Source organism: Bombus terrestris, chromosome 6 (genome assembly GCF_910591885.1).
Source record: "Bombus terrestris chromosome 6, iyBomTerr1.2, whole genome shotgun sequence".
Classification (NCBI taxonomy): Eukaryota; Metazoa; Arthropoda; class Insecta; order Hymenoptera; family Apidae; genus Bombus; species Bombus terrestris.
Genome location: NC_063274.1, coordinates 4,069,537 through 4,086,084, shown reverse-complemented (window position 1 = coordinate 4,086,084; position 16,548 = coordinate 4,069,537). Strand labels below are relative to the sequence as shown.

The 16,548-nt window shown below is 39.5% G+C and overlaps 2 protein-coding genes across 6 annotated transcripts in view; both read right to left on the bottom strand.

Annotated features, from left to right (window-relative positions):
• LOC100650524 (protein unc-13 homolog B) overlaps positions 1-13,528 on the bottom strand; it is a 377,008-nt gene extending 363,480 nt beyond the window's left edge. For all 5 annotated transcript variants that reach the window (XM_048406368.1, XM_048406369.1, XM_048406371.1 and 2 more), the window contains exon 1: positions 12,671-13,528. In XM_048406368.1, coding sequence (XP_048262325.1) covers positions 12,671-12,692 — 22 coding nt within the window. In that variant the 5' untranslated portion in view covers positions 12,693-13,528. The remainder of the gene's footprint in view (positions 1-12,670) is intronic.
• Positions 13,529-13,655: 127 nt separating this feature from the next.
• Positions 13,656-15,195, bottom strand: LOC105665818. The gene has a single exon (XM_012309216.3). The coding sequence runs from the start codon at positions 14,427-14,429 to the stop codon at positions 13,842-13,844; it is 588 nt and encodes a 195-aa protein (XP_012164606.2). The 5' UTR covers positions 14,430-15,195; the 3' UTR covers positions 13,656-13,841.
• Between the last annotated feature and the right edge of the window lie 1,353 nt (positions 15,196-16,548).

The window sequence follows — 16,548 nt, the reverse complement described above, 5'->3', positions numbered from 1 at the left end:
CAGATTCTAATAGTTACGGGCGGCTTCTGTACTTTGTAGATCTAAAACTGCTTTATAAACATCAAGTTTTTATTAATACTGCATGATACTTTGCTAATACTTGAAAATCCGGATATTGTATTTGTTATTCCATCGTTAAACTAATATTTCCTCTATAAAATGTAACATATATATGTATTACGTATATTTGATACATATACAGGGTATAAAAGAAAATAGTTCGTTACTTGGACTAGTGGACACCGAGAAGAGTAAAAAGTTCTAATCCCATGCTAAATAAAAGACATCTCTGGCCGTTTAAACCGTTTAAACAATGCCTCCCTTCTTTGACAATACAACGTTGGACCGCTTGCTATTTCTAAACTATGTCACGCATCCTTTAAACTCTAAACAGTCGTATCATCGATAACTCATAGCTCGGCGACTTCGAATCGCCAGTTATTGACTTTCCAAACATTCACTCAAGCACCCTACCGTGGCAGGGTCCTTATTGAACCCTCGGTCCAGCTATAAATTATGGTGAGGCTAAATAGCGGCGAGCTATCTGCCATTATATGCATGTATATCATCCCAAAAAGCGTTGCCGCTAACACCCATGTATACACAGCGATATGTATAATTTAACCTTTTTTTTTTTTTATTTTAAATTACATATATCTTGAAACACTCGAGTGATACAAAGTTACAAAATGAAAAATCAATGGACCAGAACTGTTCAGTTTTTTCCTTCGCTAAGTAGCTACGCGAACAGTATAAAACCTGATATCTTTGCGCTCCTTCTTCGTTCATTTCGAAAAAGAGGTAAATCAAGACCGACTTTTATCCGTCTTCATCCTACCGTAAAATCTGATATCTCGTATGCGAAACTTACGATTTTATGCGAACTGACGAGAAACCGCGTTTGAACCTGTAATCGATAAATACTCTCTTGTTGAGTTCGACTATCGATAATGCGCATAGCGAGAAAATAAAACGCTTTTTATTGCAATAATAAATTGTCCGTGAAGGAGAAGTTTTCAGTGGTTTTTCACGCTTTCGTTAATATCGGCCACTAGCCTCGTAAACTAAACCAAATCGATATCACGAACTCGACTGTGCATCGCGTGAAAGACAGCACCCTGCAATATTAAAAATTCATCGTGTTTAAAACAACACGCGATTCAAACAAACACGATTTCTCAAAGTGAAAGCATTCGATCAAGAAGTTACGACGCAATTTTAATTCTCTTACAGAGTGTTTAATTTTTAACTAAATTCATCAAGAATGATCGAGTAATGCTCCCATTTAATTTACATCAACGAGACGTTTCCTTCCTCTTTCTTTATTCAAATATCAACTACGAACAGCGACGAAAGAGGATTACTAAGTAGATTGAACTTAGACTTTACAGAAATCATTTCATGCACTTTAATGCACTTTCCCCAAGAAGAATAAAAATTTCATCTTAACGGTAAATAAATATTCTGAAGATCCCAAGTGTCTAGCGGATATCGTGCTAATAACCTGTGGTTTATTACTGTACGATAATTATGCAACTGCTTGAGCAAGCAGTCACCCGTTAATAAGTAGTTGTACAAAAATACGATTTAGCTCTTTCTACCTTTATTCGTTGATCAATGTTCTTCTTTTCTAATAAATTTATATTATAGGAAGAATTGCAATTAAATGTTATGTAAGTAAAGAAACTAAAAATAAACGTAGCAATGCAAACGTAATTATAGAAAATTCTATTCATATCTCCATATTCAGATTATCGATAACAGGATTGCTGTAGAATAATTAATTCAGTGTGAAATGTAAATACGCCAAAACTTGTCAGAAAGCGAACATACATTAATACTAAAACAATCATTGAATATTTCAGATCACGTTATATTCTAAAGCCGCCTTAAACGTTGTAAGATTTCCGCAACTATGAATGGTTAACAAGTATAATCTCTAGTTTCCTATAATAACGAATTACGATTGATTATTAACAAATATCTAATCATAATTAAGGGCATCGAGAAAATTTGTTAATTTATTAAAATTCAACCAACTACCATGCTTAAGCATAGCGATCGTTTCTTTCGTAAAACTTTCAACCTGGTTAACCAATGATCCATACAGCCTCCTACGACGATAAAGAGAAGGTGGGTGGTATTTTAAGGAGAACTATTTCATAATTAAATACTTTTCATCTTATAAAAACAAGCGTTCAATTTCGCGCGTACTATTACACGTACGATCGAAAAAAATTTGCCGGTCGGCTGAAAATCTCGGTCAAAGCCTTGTCCTCGATCGACGATAATGGGATTAAAGCGCGTGGTAAGAAAGAACGCGGAGTAAAATTGAAAAAGAAAAAGCAAAACGAAAGAAGAGAGGGTGAACAGCGGTTCCCTTTGAATCCGGCCAATTGGCCATCCGCCTAAATAATTTATATCGTGCAGTACATTTACGTGGAAGAGGCCGGTAATGAGCGACCCCGTCGGCTCTCTGCACTTAACGGAGTTTCGCTCTCCTGTCCGATAATTCGTTCGATAATATTGTTTTCGCGCGTAATTAACTCCCTGGCTAGCACGTGAACCGGCCTCCGCACCGTCTTCTCTCCTGAAATTCTCGGTTGCTCCAGCTGCTCCATAAAACCAATAACCATCACAACATAGTTACTCGCGTATAACACGACCGCACGAAAATCATCCAACGTTACCGGCAGATCTCGTGTCGTCAGCAGAAAGGAAAAGAGATACACGCGAGCCAATGATGACGCGGGTACATGTTGCGAAATTAGGGGAATAAGGATGGTTGATTGGCGTTACTCATACGTATAACTATAAAGAAACCGCTATTACGTCTTTACGTCTCCTTTCCTACGTTATATCGACATCTTTGAAAATCTTATATCTAAGGGAAGTCGACGAACGATTTTAAGAAACTCGTCTCTCCTTTAGTTTTAACAGATGGGTAAATTCTTAATAAAAATATCCTGCGCTAATTAAAAAGACATCATGATTCATGTCAATTCAATGACGTTTTTACGACACGATTAATCCGGTTTTGAGCAATCTCCTGTACACTTTCATTTAACTTATAGATTGTTGATAATACTGTGTTCGAGATAATTAAAGGATCGGCATTATAGACGATTCAATGATCAAACAAATATCTATAAATTCTGTAGGTTTGATGGATTGACACGTCGTTCGTACGATATTGCGACAAAGATTGACTTTAAGAAAATAATTCAACAAAATCCAGAAACAGGGAACGTAGATGTAAAAGTTAAAGTAACGGGAGAAATCGGCAAATCAAGCGAAAGTATTCGAGATTCTCTAATTATTTCAAACAGTACGTATTATTTCAATTGTTAAATAGTTTCAATCTGTGTGTGTACAATTTTATTGCTTATATCATACGATGCTAACTTATGCCACGCTATGATAGATAATATTTACGCATTTTTCAATAACATCATCGAAGCATACCGGGTACGCGCAAGTAATAATGGCTCACCGCTGAAATTTCCTTTCAACCTTCCTGATTTCTGCACGTCACGGATTTTCTCCGTTTATCGGAAATAAATAGAACGAGAGAATGGTCGGACAAGAAAGAAAAGATAGATGATCGAAAACGTACCAGGGAAAGAAAGAAAGAAAGAGAAGAGAGATAGAATTCATAGCCCGCTGTCTGGCGACAGTCAAGCTATTGCTTTTCCCCTTTCCTACAAACCCCTGGTTTTCCACCCAACGCATCGTTCTCGGAGTTCAAAGCACCCCATTTATAATGACGATGCCCGTATCCTTAACCAAGGACGATCCTTCCTGCGGCTAGAAACTCCCACAGGATCCTCATATTGGATTCCTACCCTCTCCACTTCAAAACCTCACGATACCTAGTTATCTTGCTCTGAACGTCGGAAAATGGAGATGGATTGCATCGCTTGCAGGTGCATGACCGACTAATACGTATATAATGATTTATAAGTTATCGGAGTCGATCTGAATGAGTTCGTAGTTAAAGAGTAGATTCACAGGAAACTAACTGACTAACGACCCATAATTCCTATGATGAAGTACTTATATTCCCGTGTTCAGTACATATGATCCGTGTTTCGCAAAGTATAGATAATATCATTTAATATCACTTGCACAATCTCATGTGTTCGGTTTCGCTGATGGAATACTCTTCAAAAAGGTATTAAATAAGATAAAATATTTAATCAGAAGAAACGTACGCTTATAATTAGATTTATCGAAGCGTCGATTTGAAATTATAAATATGCTTGAACATATTTGATATTTATCAAAACTCCGCTTGCGTATCATTGTGCATGTATGCCGGAAAGAAAATTTAGGAAGATTCTTCGCTTTGTTTCTGATTTCCTTCTTTTTCTTTTTTTGTTTTTCTTGTTGATGTTCAATGGTATTACACCGTATGAAACATATGACACTATATTCTCACATGTTGTCGATGCGTAATGAGTTTGGTTCGTCGGTAAAGATTATTGGAAACTGTTTGCGCAATTGTAATCTGTAACTTGCTCAGCATGGTTTTAACTGTCGCTTCCTGGGATGGTGCCCAGGTAATGCATATTTATGACGTAGATTAAAGTCCGTTTTGCGTGCGACTTCTGTCTACCGAAAAAAAATGTCGCCGACACGAAAGAACCTGGCCACCCTGTTGTCGTTAACGCGTATTCATAGCTAAAGAATTACAGTCATAAAAATTTCATCGTATTATTTGTGACGAGGGACGGTTCGTAAAATCCATTTTCATCGCTACCCGATGGGTACGGGGTACAGTTACGTTCCTTTAACTTTACGTGTATACAGACAAAATTACTTTCATTTTAATAGTACCAAAACTACACAGAATTCCCAATTTGTATGATTAGATGGATGTAATATATCAGATGTATAAATTAATAGTTTCACGTACTGTATCTACGAAGTGAAATTAGTTCAAATAGTCCTCGTCTGTGGACAGAACAATGTGTGTCAAAAAAAAAAAAAAAAAAAAAATGACTTTTTAAAGCTGTCAGTATTATTTTGAAGATTATATTTAAACACATACGTATTAATATTTCGTAAGCATCAAATATAGGCATACGAGTCTATCAATTAACGATCGAAGTAATTTAATGTACCGTTTAATGTAAATTACTGGTGAATTTTGGCGACAATGCTTCCATTTTTAGAAAAAGCAAACAGAAATTCTCTGATTTGGTTGATTACTCGCTGCTATATTCGAGACTGCAAAATCCAATACAAGCTTCGCTACGAAAACACTCCGTAACAGAAATATAAAGGCATTCTGTAAAATAGATTTTCAGGAATTTTTCATTTATCGTTTGACTATTCGCAGTATTTTTGCAACTATGGTCAGTATTTGAATCAACGTATTGGTGTCCCCATTAATACTCAGGCACGCTGTGCATTTATTTAGCTGTGGAACAGAACGCTCCGCGAATATACGCATTTGAAAATGTCATCGATGGAGATCTGGCGCGTCGGCGTGCGCGAAAAAACAGGAATTTCCAAGTTTCGTCGATTCACCTGTTCTACCTACGTAGTATTAACTGGCGCTCGATTTAGAGCGCATACCTTTCGGGCTATCCTGATACATGGCCGTTGCGTCGGGGCACCAAAGTGGAGACACAAAGTGGTAAGTTAGATCAAAGCGTTCCTAAAGTTCATTCCGGACGAGTCCACAATGTAGGTATCGTTGATGCCAAGCCACCAGTTAGTTCACGAAGATAAGCAGAAATTCTACGCGGCGTACGCTCTTTAAACGTGGCCATTCTCGATCGTTATTTTTAGTGGACAGCCACTCGAAATCGTCTTCTATTTGCTTGCACGAGACCACCCTTTCAATCAACCTAAGTAGACTGCAACGAAAGTGGTAACCTGAAGGAGCTTCTCGACGAACGACGAGGAAAGGATAACGAAAGCTTCTTAAAAATATTGTCTGGACGAAGATACTCGTGTAAGAAAGAGGTTGAAACGTGAAAGGCCCGAATAACCTTTTAATATTTTTGTCTCGTGAGAGCTACTTTTTGTTACCTTTGAAAAGTTTTCAGAGCATGACGACGCTTTAGTGTGAGAAGAAACCGATCATCGATCGGTGCCGAAAAAGCGACGTAAATGAAGGTAACTATATACACGTCGTGGCATAAGTAGACGAGTTCAGCGATTTTCGGTTGTTATTCAAGTAACGAGTAGCAACGAGTAACGAACACTCTGCTACTTGTATCTCATACATCATTCAACGTGGCATCGTTACATCTGTTTGACGTCATTATATTATCAGATAAGGGATGTTCGTGTTCTGACACACAGCGTAATTGCTTTTGCGATATTAGTACGTAATTCACGTTTAATTTCGTAGCAATTAATTACGCGAGCCACGGTCGCGCTTTTATAATAATATCTCTATAAAAAAAAAAACTGTAACCGTTTGCTGCATTATGCTCTAATGCAAATTCGATTGATCCTAAGCAGGTAGAGAGGGGGAGGGGAAGAAATTACATTAAAACTAACGAATTTCCGCTACGTCGACCGAAAGTAATCGAAATTAATTGCTCCTTTCGTGGCAAGAAAATAATGTTAAGGTTCATTTAAAACCGGCGCGACGCGGCGACGTTCTTGAACCACTTTTACTCAAAGAAAACGATCGAAACACGGCTGGAGTGTCTTGTTTCAGTCTGAGAGTCTGAAGAGAAAATACCCGGAAAATATCATCGGCGAAGGAAGACAAGATCTACCTTCGTTTGCGAAGGGTAACTGCGATGGTTTCCGTGCTCGATAACGTTTCCTATTCTTGCTTCTAAAGGAACCTACCTAACGCTGCTCGACTACGTTTCCATGCATAGGTACACGGATAACGGCGCATTCACGACGCTTTAAACTTTAAACTTTAAGCGATCAAGAATATGCAGATACCTCGAGTCACTTATGAAACTTCTCTCTGTTCGAACGACGAGACCGAGTTCGATGACGAAGAAGAAATAACAGAAACACAGTACGTAATACGGCGAAGCATTGAAAACGTCGTTCCCTGAATAGAAACAAAGATTCTGCCAAGGGAAATTTATGGAACTGGAAATGTCGCAGCTACGCATAACTCGCGTACAAATGCACTTTCATATTCCGGTTATGGCTTCTATTGTCTACTACGTAGGTACGATTAAACTTCTCGATAAACGACAAGAAAGCGTACGATATAGTATGTATGTATATATGAGATATCGAAAACATCTCTTCTGGCAACTCGATGGAGAAACGCGTATCGTGTAACTTAATAAACAATCTTCGTCGTAAATTGTTTTTCAGTTTCAGTGTTTCAGTTTGAAATTCTTTGTTCAAATATTTCGCTCGACGTTGAACGCAAACGAGCAACGCAATTTATACAAATTATCGATAAATGTACGATAGTGACATTAAACGTTTGTATTTTCTCTCGCGCAGAGACCGAACCTGCATACATACGCGCGACGAACAAATGTATCGAACGTAAAATGCGAGCGTTTCTGTTCATAAAGAACTTGATGTAAAATAATGGGACATATTGCAGTTCCTCCATAGCAACGATTCTGCGTGCCATCAGGCCGAAATAAAGTTTGGCTGGTCTTTACGAGTGTAAAATAGATTGTCCTCGTTATTGTAGGTGATGCATCTCCATTAACGATGACACATTTCCACGACATGGTGAAAAACGCGGCGTTCAAATGCAACGTTGTTCCCTTTCTAAGTGCGAGTTGCAAAAAGTAGGTCTCTGGCAGAGACATTGTCATTGAAAATATTATACGCAGTGAATGGAAAAAAAAAGCTAAAGCTGGGGATTTGCAAGCGTGAATCCTTTGAGCATACAACAAAGGAAGGGAAAGAAAAATGAAGCATGAAAAGGAAAAGAAATAGAATAGATCGGCTAAACAGTAGTTGAACCCTTTTTGCATATTGTCTTTTTTCTTATACTAATTTATAATCCGCCCGATAAATCGGCCGTACGCCGCGAATAAAATTTGCCATCGCGTGGTGCGTCAACCTCTCTCTATTCCCATTCCACTGCTAATAAAAAAAGTAACGCGTACATCGTTAGAGATTTATCGTTCGCGAATGTGAAATGGTAAACGATAAATTCATATTGTCGACGCGAGACCGTTATTCCAATGAAATGTTACTATTGGCCATTAATGCGAGTTACGTAATTTTTCAAACAAACGAAAAGAACGTAATTACGATACGTATACGGCAATTACGTGAATGGAAGATCAATTGCAGGCAAGAGATTCGAAATACATAGAAGCGTAATATCTATTCCGAGTACTAAACCACGCAATATTTTCATTTCTGTTTTCGTCGTCTTTTCAATAACGTGTCGTTGCTCTGGGAAGTCTTTCATTCGGTTTCTCACCAGGGAGATTCCTCGATGCTGCTATTGTTACATGTACGTGCTCTTTGTCGCGAAAAGCAGCAGGAATTCGCACTTTCATGATCACGAATAAATTAACGTCGGCGCACGCCTACGCAAATTCAAAGCAGTGTTCCCTAAGAAAATATACTCGACCGTTCCCATTCTTTTCACTTTCATTTTTATAATAACTCGAAAAGCACACGTAATCAAAAGTATCGTGAAAGCATTCCTTTATTAGTCTCGTTTCCCTCGACTTATTTGGATTTCGAGGTGACCCGAATAACCTGTATGACCCCAGCCGTTTTAAAAATACACACCTTAAAGATACGTATACATATGCCGTAGCTATGATTTTATCCATCGACGATCCACGTACATATGCTCTTACGTACTTGTCTGTTTATGATATCTTGTCGTCGATCTTTCACGAGATTGATCGTTTCCGATAATAAACACCGAAGCAAATACCTCTCTACGACGCGAGACGATATCTTGCAAGTGCAGTTCTAAAGATACGACTCGGCGACGTTTTTCGTTTCGTATCAGTTCGACCTATTTTTATCGTGAATGCACCAATGGCGAATAAATAAAGTTGCAGCTCTCGAACTGTAGTCACCTTGCAATAAATAACGTGGCAACGTAAATTCTTGTTACATTTAAATTTGATCCGTGTAATCTCTAGTACTGCAAATCCTCCGAGATTTCTCTATTAATCTTGTCCCGGTTTTCTACGCTGTTTTCCCATCAATTCCAACGAAATCAATAAAAAAGAACTGACTACCTATCCGCCGAGTGTGCCCGGTGATTTAGTGCATTCATGAAAACGTTGTAATCTAAAGAACAAAGAGAAATATGCATCCTATGAAATTTCTATACCAATTCAATCGAGCTCGAATCAAATTTCCAGAGTGTTATGTGCGCGATCATTAACTCGACAAATGCAAGCTGGCATCCTGACCATTCGATACACGCTTGAACCCGTCACTATCAACATTATCATAAATCAAATATTTCGTAAGTTATTACCTGTCTGGTAGACTGACAAGCAAAGGAAGATCTAGGTGGAACTTCGCCCCGAGATCGTTCCTGTCAGCCCAACGTATGCACGAGAACCTACGTTCTCGTAGCACCTCGTAGCTACATCGCTGGCCGGGTGAGCGAGAGGAGAGTCGAGTTGCGTGGTTGTGATGGTAGAGCGTGGTGGAGGATACGAGGATGAGAAGGGGTGGAAGAGCCAGTAGTAGGGGCGGTAGAACCGGAGGCACTAGGGGTCGGTAGTGGTGGTTGAAGAAGGGAATGACCCCGTGTACCGGGGTCAACCGTTGCACTATGCTCTCTCTCTCTCTTTCCCTCTCTTTCTTTCTCTTCTTCTGGTCGTCTTTCTCTTTATTCTCTCTTGCCCTCTCACCTTCCACCCTCCAACATACCCCTTCACCCGCTTCCTCATTCCCACCGCCCTCGACCCTCTCGCCGTTCCGTAGTCATAGACGAACGTTCATGCACTTTGTTATCAGTGTATACCGACTGCACACTGTCGAAGGAACGTTACCACCTGAATACATCTACGCGGTCTGTACACGTGCGTCTACGTGCCTAGATGAACAGGAAGACTTGAAAACCCTGGCGATATTTATGACCAGATATAGGACAAAGATAAAAGAAGCATCGAGAATCGCTTCTCGTTATTCGCTGGTCAATGCGTCTTTAACGTTTGGCCTGCATGGTTATTGGAAGGATTGCCGGAAATCCTCTCGCTCGCAGCTACCCTGGTTTACACATTGATTTTTTCTACGTGAAACAATTGGAAATCGTAACTTGCGATTCGTACAGGCGGATCCGATTATGAATACAGAGGATCAGTTCGCCTTATATCTCATAGGACATACTGCATTTCTACATATGTATATACGTCTGAGACGACACGTTAAAGGATATCAATGGCGGCCACTGATCGAGGACTGACTCGACCCAGAAGTAAACCCTCGAGTAACTCTTCTCTTGGTCGTTTATACTACTCGGTTAAGTCGTTCAATACCCTGATCATACGAGGCCGTACACAAAAGTTAGAATGGAAAGAAAATCCTGGATGCCGATTTGATGCACTTATATATATTGGAAACTGGAATTCCACCTTATATTCAAATCGGAATAAGGATATGGACGAGACGTAGTCTTTTAAGCTGAGAATTTGAAATATCAGAAGATGGAGTAATACAAAGCTAATATAAGAATAATTTAACGAAAATCGATTTAACGTGAGAAATCCTCGGTAGAAAACCATTGAAATCGAATGATGAAAAGATCAAACACAAATTAGATTTAATTAATTAGGTGATTAACTTCATGTAAAAATCACGGATAAATCAGTACCTATCAAAGCTACAGAAAAATCGGAGAATAACCTTGCTGCTTCATATACCAATCCAATTATCACATCGTCTTTTAACCCTAACCTTAGCTCTCTCTATTCTCATCCTTGGATGGTTTTCCAATAGAAAGGACACCCCTCTCACTTTGTATGAACGCTCGTTTTACGAAATGTAATTTTTAACTTTAGTCGTTTTAGCAATTGCCGCACGAAAAACTCCGTGTGTAATACGAAGTTCGGAAATGATTTGCTCGGTTCAAAAGCATGGGATAAAAATAGTTACGGTAATATGGGAAAATAGCTTGCACATATTAAAAATTATACGTAGCTTTGTCTCCTTGCGTTGAATTTAATTTGCGTTAAATGTTTTTTGTAACTGTAAAATCTTTTTATTCGTTGAAAATATATGCACCTAAATACGTAAATTGTACGAAAAATATATTTTAAAGTGGAATTTGCTCGAGAAACTCAACCAACCATATAAGCAGATAACAAAAAGATACAAGTTACGATGGTGAATAAAATATGAGTAAAAATGCTAGAAGTTTTTAACTATAAATATCTCGTATGCGTAGTTATACGTTTCTATAAATTGTACAGATGTTCCAATTGCTTTTGCTCACTTGCTTTCCACGAAGATTATCCAACGTACTTATAGCGATTGCTTTATCTAGAATTACTCATCTCCAAAGGATTACTCCTACGACATGTTAAACTTCTGCGTTCATATTAAACGCTTCAATTTAGAGTATAGTAACAAATTCAACAGTGTAGCGGCGATAGACGTTATTTCGTAATTTTTATAATTTCCTTATATTAATATCTACGTGTTTAAGAACGAAACAGCAACTTAACCCAGTTACGTAATTAAATTAAAATCGCGAGACATTTCGTTGCATATTCTATACACGGAAAATGGAATGTGAACTTGTAAATTGCATATCAAAGGCTTTAAACGCAAAACGAAGAAAACCATTAAGTAATTAAGAAAGTAGGTTGAATAACAAATATTCGTTTGTTGTCTTTCTGTATAGCTTATCTTTTATATTTCTTGCACTTGCGACCATTTAAGAAACAACGTATAGTCAGTGAAATAATATTTCCTCTCATTCCTGTTATTTTTGCACATTCGATAGAAATAAATACGCCGCGTTTACTTTTTCAGACCAAAAAAAATAGAAAGGTAATACGTTTAAAGCATTGTCTACCATGGAACGTATGAGGAAATGTCCTTAATTACTTGCGTAATGAATAACTTTAATAACGACTATTAATAAACACATTCGTTTCCATCGTATTTAATATTCTCGGAACGAGTCTTGGAAATTTCTTCCCTGCCTTACTTCGTGCTTCAAGTATTTCTCCATTTCTACAAGTTTGCTTAGAAGCATTTGCTCTTCTCGAGCAGTTTATTCGAAAATAAGAAAAAAGTTTCAAATCTGATGCAGCCATCCTTGCAAGACTGTTCTAACCTTACTTTATCGTCAGTTCTACAACTCTATTTCACGTTCATCCGGAGAATTTCGGGTAAACCGCTTTAAAATAAAACAAGCCACTTAAGTGAAACGACATTTGCAGAGAAGCGATCACAATAATTTCCTATTATGTAAAAGTTCGAATAAAATAAAAGAGACGACTGAAAGTCAAATTTTTCGCTAAAATAAACGACTAATTGTGCAAATGTATAAAGATTAGAGAGGAATAAAAAATACATAAAATAAAGTAATTGTAATAATCGGAAACGATTTCGATAAGATGGAAAGTGTCGCGATGGCGAAACGATAAAACGAAATATTTTCTAGTTAACGGTCGTCATCTTGAACCGGTGCGGCGCGGTGCGGCGCGTGTAGTGAAATACACGAGATAAGAAGAAAAGGAGAGAAAGAAATATAGAAGAGGAAAAGACTCACCCGTGACGCTGAGCAGCGACATATTCGAAGATGTTCTTGGTAGATCGGCTTAACGCTGAGAGTTTCGCTTAATTGGTCGAGCGACACTTCATGTGGCGTGGAGATCCGTAGGAAAGAGATTGCAGCTATATAACGAGACACGCCGGATCGAAGGAGCACACTCGCGTATACGACGTACTTACAACCCTCTTTCCGCAGCGATATTACTATTTTCTTTTTTTCTTTTCCGCACTGTGCGCCTGTACCCACGTATAACGTGTGAATACGAGAAAAATACTCGCGTGTGTTTATACGTGCATATATACTCGTATATATAAGTATATGTGTATATAATACGTATGCATATATATGTAAATATTACAGAGAGAGAAAGAGAGAAAAAGAGATAAAGAAAGAGGCGGAAGAGGGAGACAGATAGATAGACAGAGAAAGATACAATATGTATATGTGTGTCGCGATATGGCGCTACACGAATCGAAATTTCAGGGCAGGAGTACGAATGCAACGGGCAGTCCGATATCACACTTCTGCCGTTCCTTTGTTCTATATTTCCTTTGTATATTTACTATTCTTTTTTTCTCTCATTCGCATATGGCACTACGTATTCACAATCGTGTCCTTTCTCGTAACGAGTTTTTCTCTTTCGTACCCGGCACGCGTGCATCAAAACAACAATGAGGTTATCGTGGTTCTTCTACGATATCCCGGCGAGGCTGTCGCGCAACGTTCTGTTCTCGTCGATCGTACACTGTACACGAATGCCGGCGAAAATTTCCACGTACGTGGAGGCTCGAAACTACGACCAGCAAGAAGTCCACAAAATTTATAACCCGAATCTATTAGATACGCGCACTCTGCTCGTCGATTCGACTGTCACTGAAATCCACAAGGAATACACACGAGAGATCACGCGCGTATATATGACAATGTACGTACGTATTTCGTTCTTTTACTTTTCATTCGAATTCCCCTATTTTTACGTGAGTATCTCAGAAGCTCGGTCTGCTTAATTATTAGAACTGCGATTTAATGTGTATGTTTTTGCGTTCAGCGTATACTGTGTCTGCACGAGGGTCGTTTCGTTCCAGTCGTAACCGTTATACCACGCCGGTATTGTATGAATCGCACTCGCGATTACCATCGACACGGCGTAACAGCGAGTGGCTGTTGGTCACGCGGAAAATCGTGCTCGCCCGTTCTGGCGGTTAAGGCGGTTACTGTTCACGTTCGCGAGCACTCTTACTTCCTCGTCGTTTGTCGGACTGGCCACGTTTTCCGTTTCCTGTTCACCGTATTCCTCCTGTTCGTCCTGTTGCTCGTTCAGCTCCTTTGACTGGATTTTGGTCGATACTACTAACAATAAGTCGAAGCACTTTGGTACTGGCGGTTCGTCGATTCTTGCGAGTAACGATAGCAAGTAGTTGTCCTCGTGTTTGTCGGTGAGCGTGCGGCGATCTGAGTTTAACAAGGAGGCGGCGATCACAGCACGAGGATAGTAGTAGTATTCGTAGTACGGGAACGGCAACGGCAGCGCCAACGCGACGCAGCTGCTGGTCCTGTGCAGGTCGGTGGCCACGGTGTCGGTGTCGGTGTCGGTGTCGGTGTCGATGTTGTCATCTACCACCCGGCCGGAATGAGGCAGCATCGCCGTGGCACCGCGGGGTGCTTGCTCGAACCGCTTTTGTGCACCGTAGGTTCGGCCGAGCGCCTCTCGCTTCAGGAGGAGCGCCCACCGTGCCACCTTTCTCGTTATTATCATAGTAGCAAGGGCTGCAGTGCATGCGCCGGTTTGCACGTATACCGTGCTCGTCAAGGAACCGTAGACCAACGACAAGCGTCACGTCCTCCTTGTCGTCGAGAGGCACGACCGGTTACCACGGGCATTTCACAACGATCACAGAGGAAAACGGGACGGATAGAGGGAACACGGATCGGAAACCAAAGAAACCAGATATACGCTCGTGTGTGTGTATATATATATGTATATATGTATGTATTGCGTATGAAAGTAGAATTTCGCAAGGAATCGGCGAACAGAAGGTAAGAAGAAACGAGAGGGACGTAAAACAAGAGGAAAAGAGAAAAGAGAGAGAGAGGGGGAGAAACGGAGGGAAAAAAGGGAAGAGGAAGTGTAAAGGATATGGAGGGGATGAATAGCACGCACCACGAGCAAAATTAACAAGAATTATTGCGAACGGGACCAATTGAGTTCACACTGCTCTCTCTATGTTTTCGTCGTGCTAGCACTGTTCGCCACGTCTCGTCGTCGCACGTTGTTTCTCTAATTGTTGATGATATTACGATATGAAACACGAGATTGAACCGTGACCACGGACGTTTGCGATGCTCCGGGTGCACTACCACATTAATGCGGTGAAACGTTGTTACGAACGTACGCGGACTGCTCGACGTCGAGCACTGTGCGGACGGAGACGCCTCCGACACGCCGCCGCCATCTTGCTACGTCAAGCAGGTTACATAGCGCCGGCGTCGTATCGTCGGAGTCACACGAACGTCACCGACCTTCGACGATCGTTTCGGCGAGCAACCACGAATCAGCCACCCCTTTCGACTGCTCTCGCGGAACTGCCGTGCATTTTGCTTCGATTGTTTGCCTCATTTCTAATTCGACGTTTCTGTCGACGATTGCACGCTCAATCGACGTCCAGTCAACTTGTTTCTCAAGTCTTTCAGGACGTTTCTTTTAACACTGCGATTAATCATACACGATCTATTTTACCGTTTTTTTGTTTTCCTTTTTATTTTATCCTTGTCTTTTTTATATCGTTTATGCGATGCAACACGCAGTCGCATATAACGCGCTGTTAATTATTGCGATAGGTATCGTGTCAGATAGAGCGTAAACGTTTTTCGTGTGTAGAAATCACCACGTGATATGTTCTATCAGAAATTGATTATGCAGGATACGAGTACGAATTAGAAATCTTTAATGGATTCCTTTACTGTCCATTCAAGTGTCTCGTTTATTCTTGCATTCTAATATATCATCATTTCTTTACTATATTTAGTCATGAACTAAAAATTCGGGAAAGTGGCTATTCCTCTTTATTATTTCTATATTTTTCATTAATTTATTACTGTTCTACATTGCATGTTTATAATCATTACAAATTCATTATTCTTGTGGTATAAGTAAATGTCAACTAGAAATATAAGCTTTTATACATTATAGGAAAAATATTATTTTAACAGGAACGATGTTTTGACATATTTCTATCTTACAGTCAGTAAATCATGAAAATGTTAACATCGTAAGTTTCAAATATTTCGAACCTACACATTTTAGGCAGAAAATTGGTTCATTGCGATGCTTGCATGTAAAGTGTTATTGCTCGCGTGAGAAGCGACTGTAATATAACGTTGAACGAGCTGGAGGACACGCAATGTCTAGAATTTGTTCTTCTGAATCACCTGAAATAGAACAATATAATAGTCGACTGTCCAAAGATATGATGCGATGGCAGTACAAAATATTTCATACATAACGTTCGACAATCATTTTTTCAATCACCGGTTATTACTTTTTGATTTTTTCGCAGAATCTGTATCACTTGTTATTTACAGATAAAGTTAAACCAAGCTACGATGTGAAAGTATCAATAACGGGTTCATTACTCCCAAGCTAGCATCAAATGCTGACTTGTACCACTGGGAAATCGTTTCCCTTGTTCTGCGGTAATACTACTTGCTCTGGTCTGTATTGCTCTTTGCAGCGATACATCAGTAGTTACTGACGTCTCTGATCATGTATTTCATGAAACTACTCTATTTTATTTCATTGCATGAAATAATTAATTAAAATTTTAACTGTTATTTCACTAAATAAATTTATACGCACATCCTTTCCTACCACATGG

Excerpts from the sequence above, each read along its gene's own strand:
- LOC105665818 (XM_012309216.3), bottom strand. The coding sequence starts at position 14,429 with ATGATAATAACGAGAAAGGTGGCACGGTGGGCGCTCCTCCTGAAGCGA.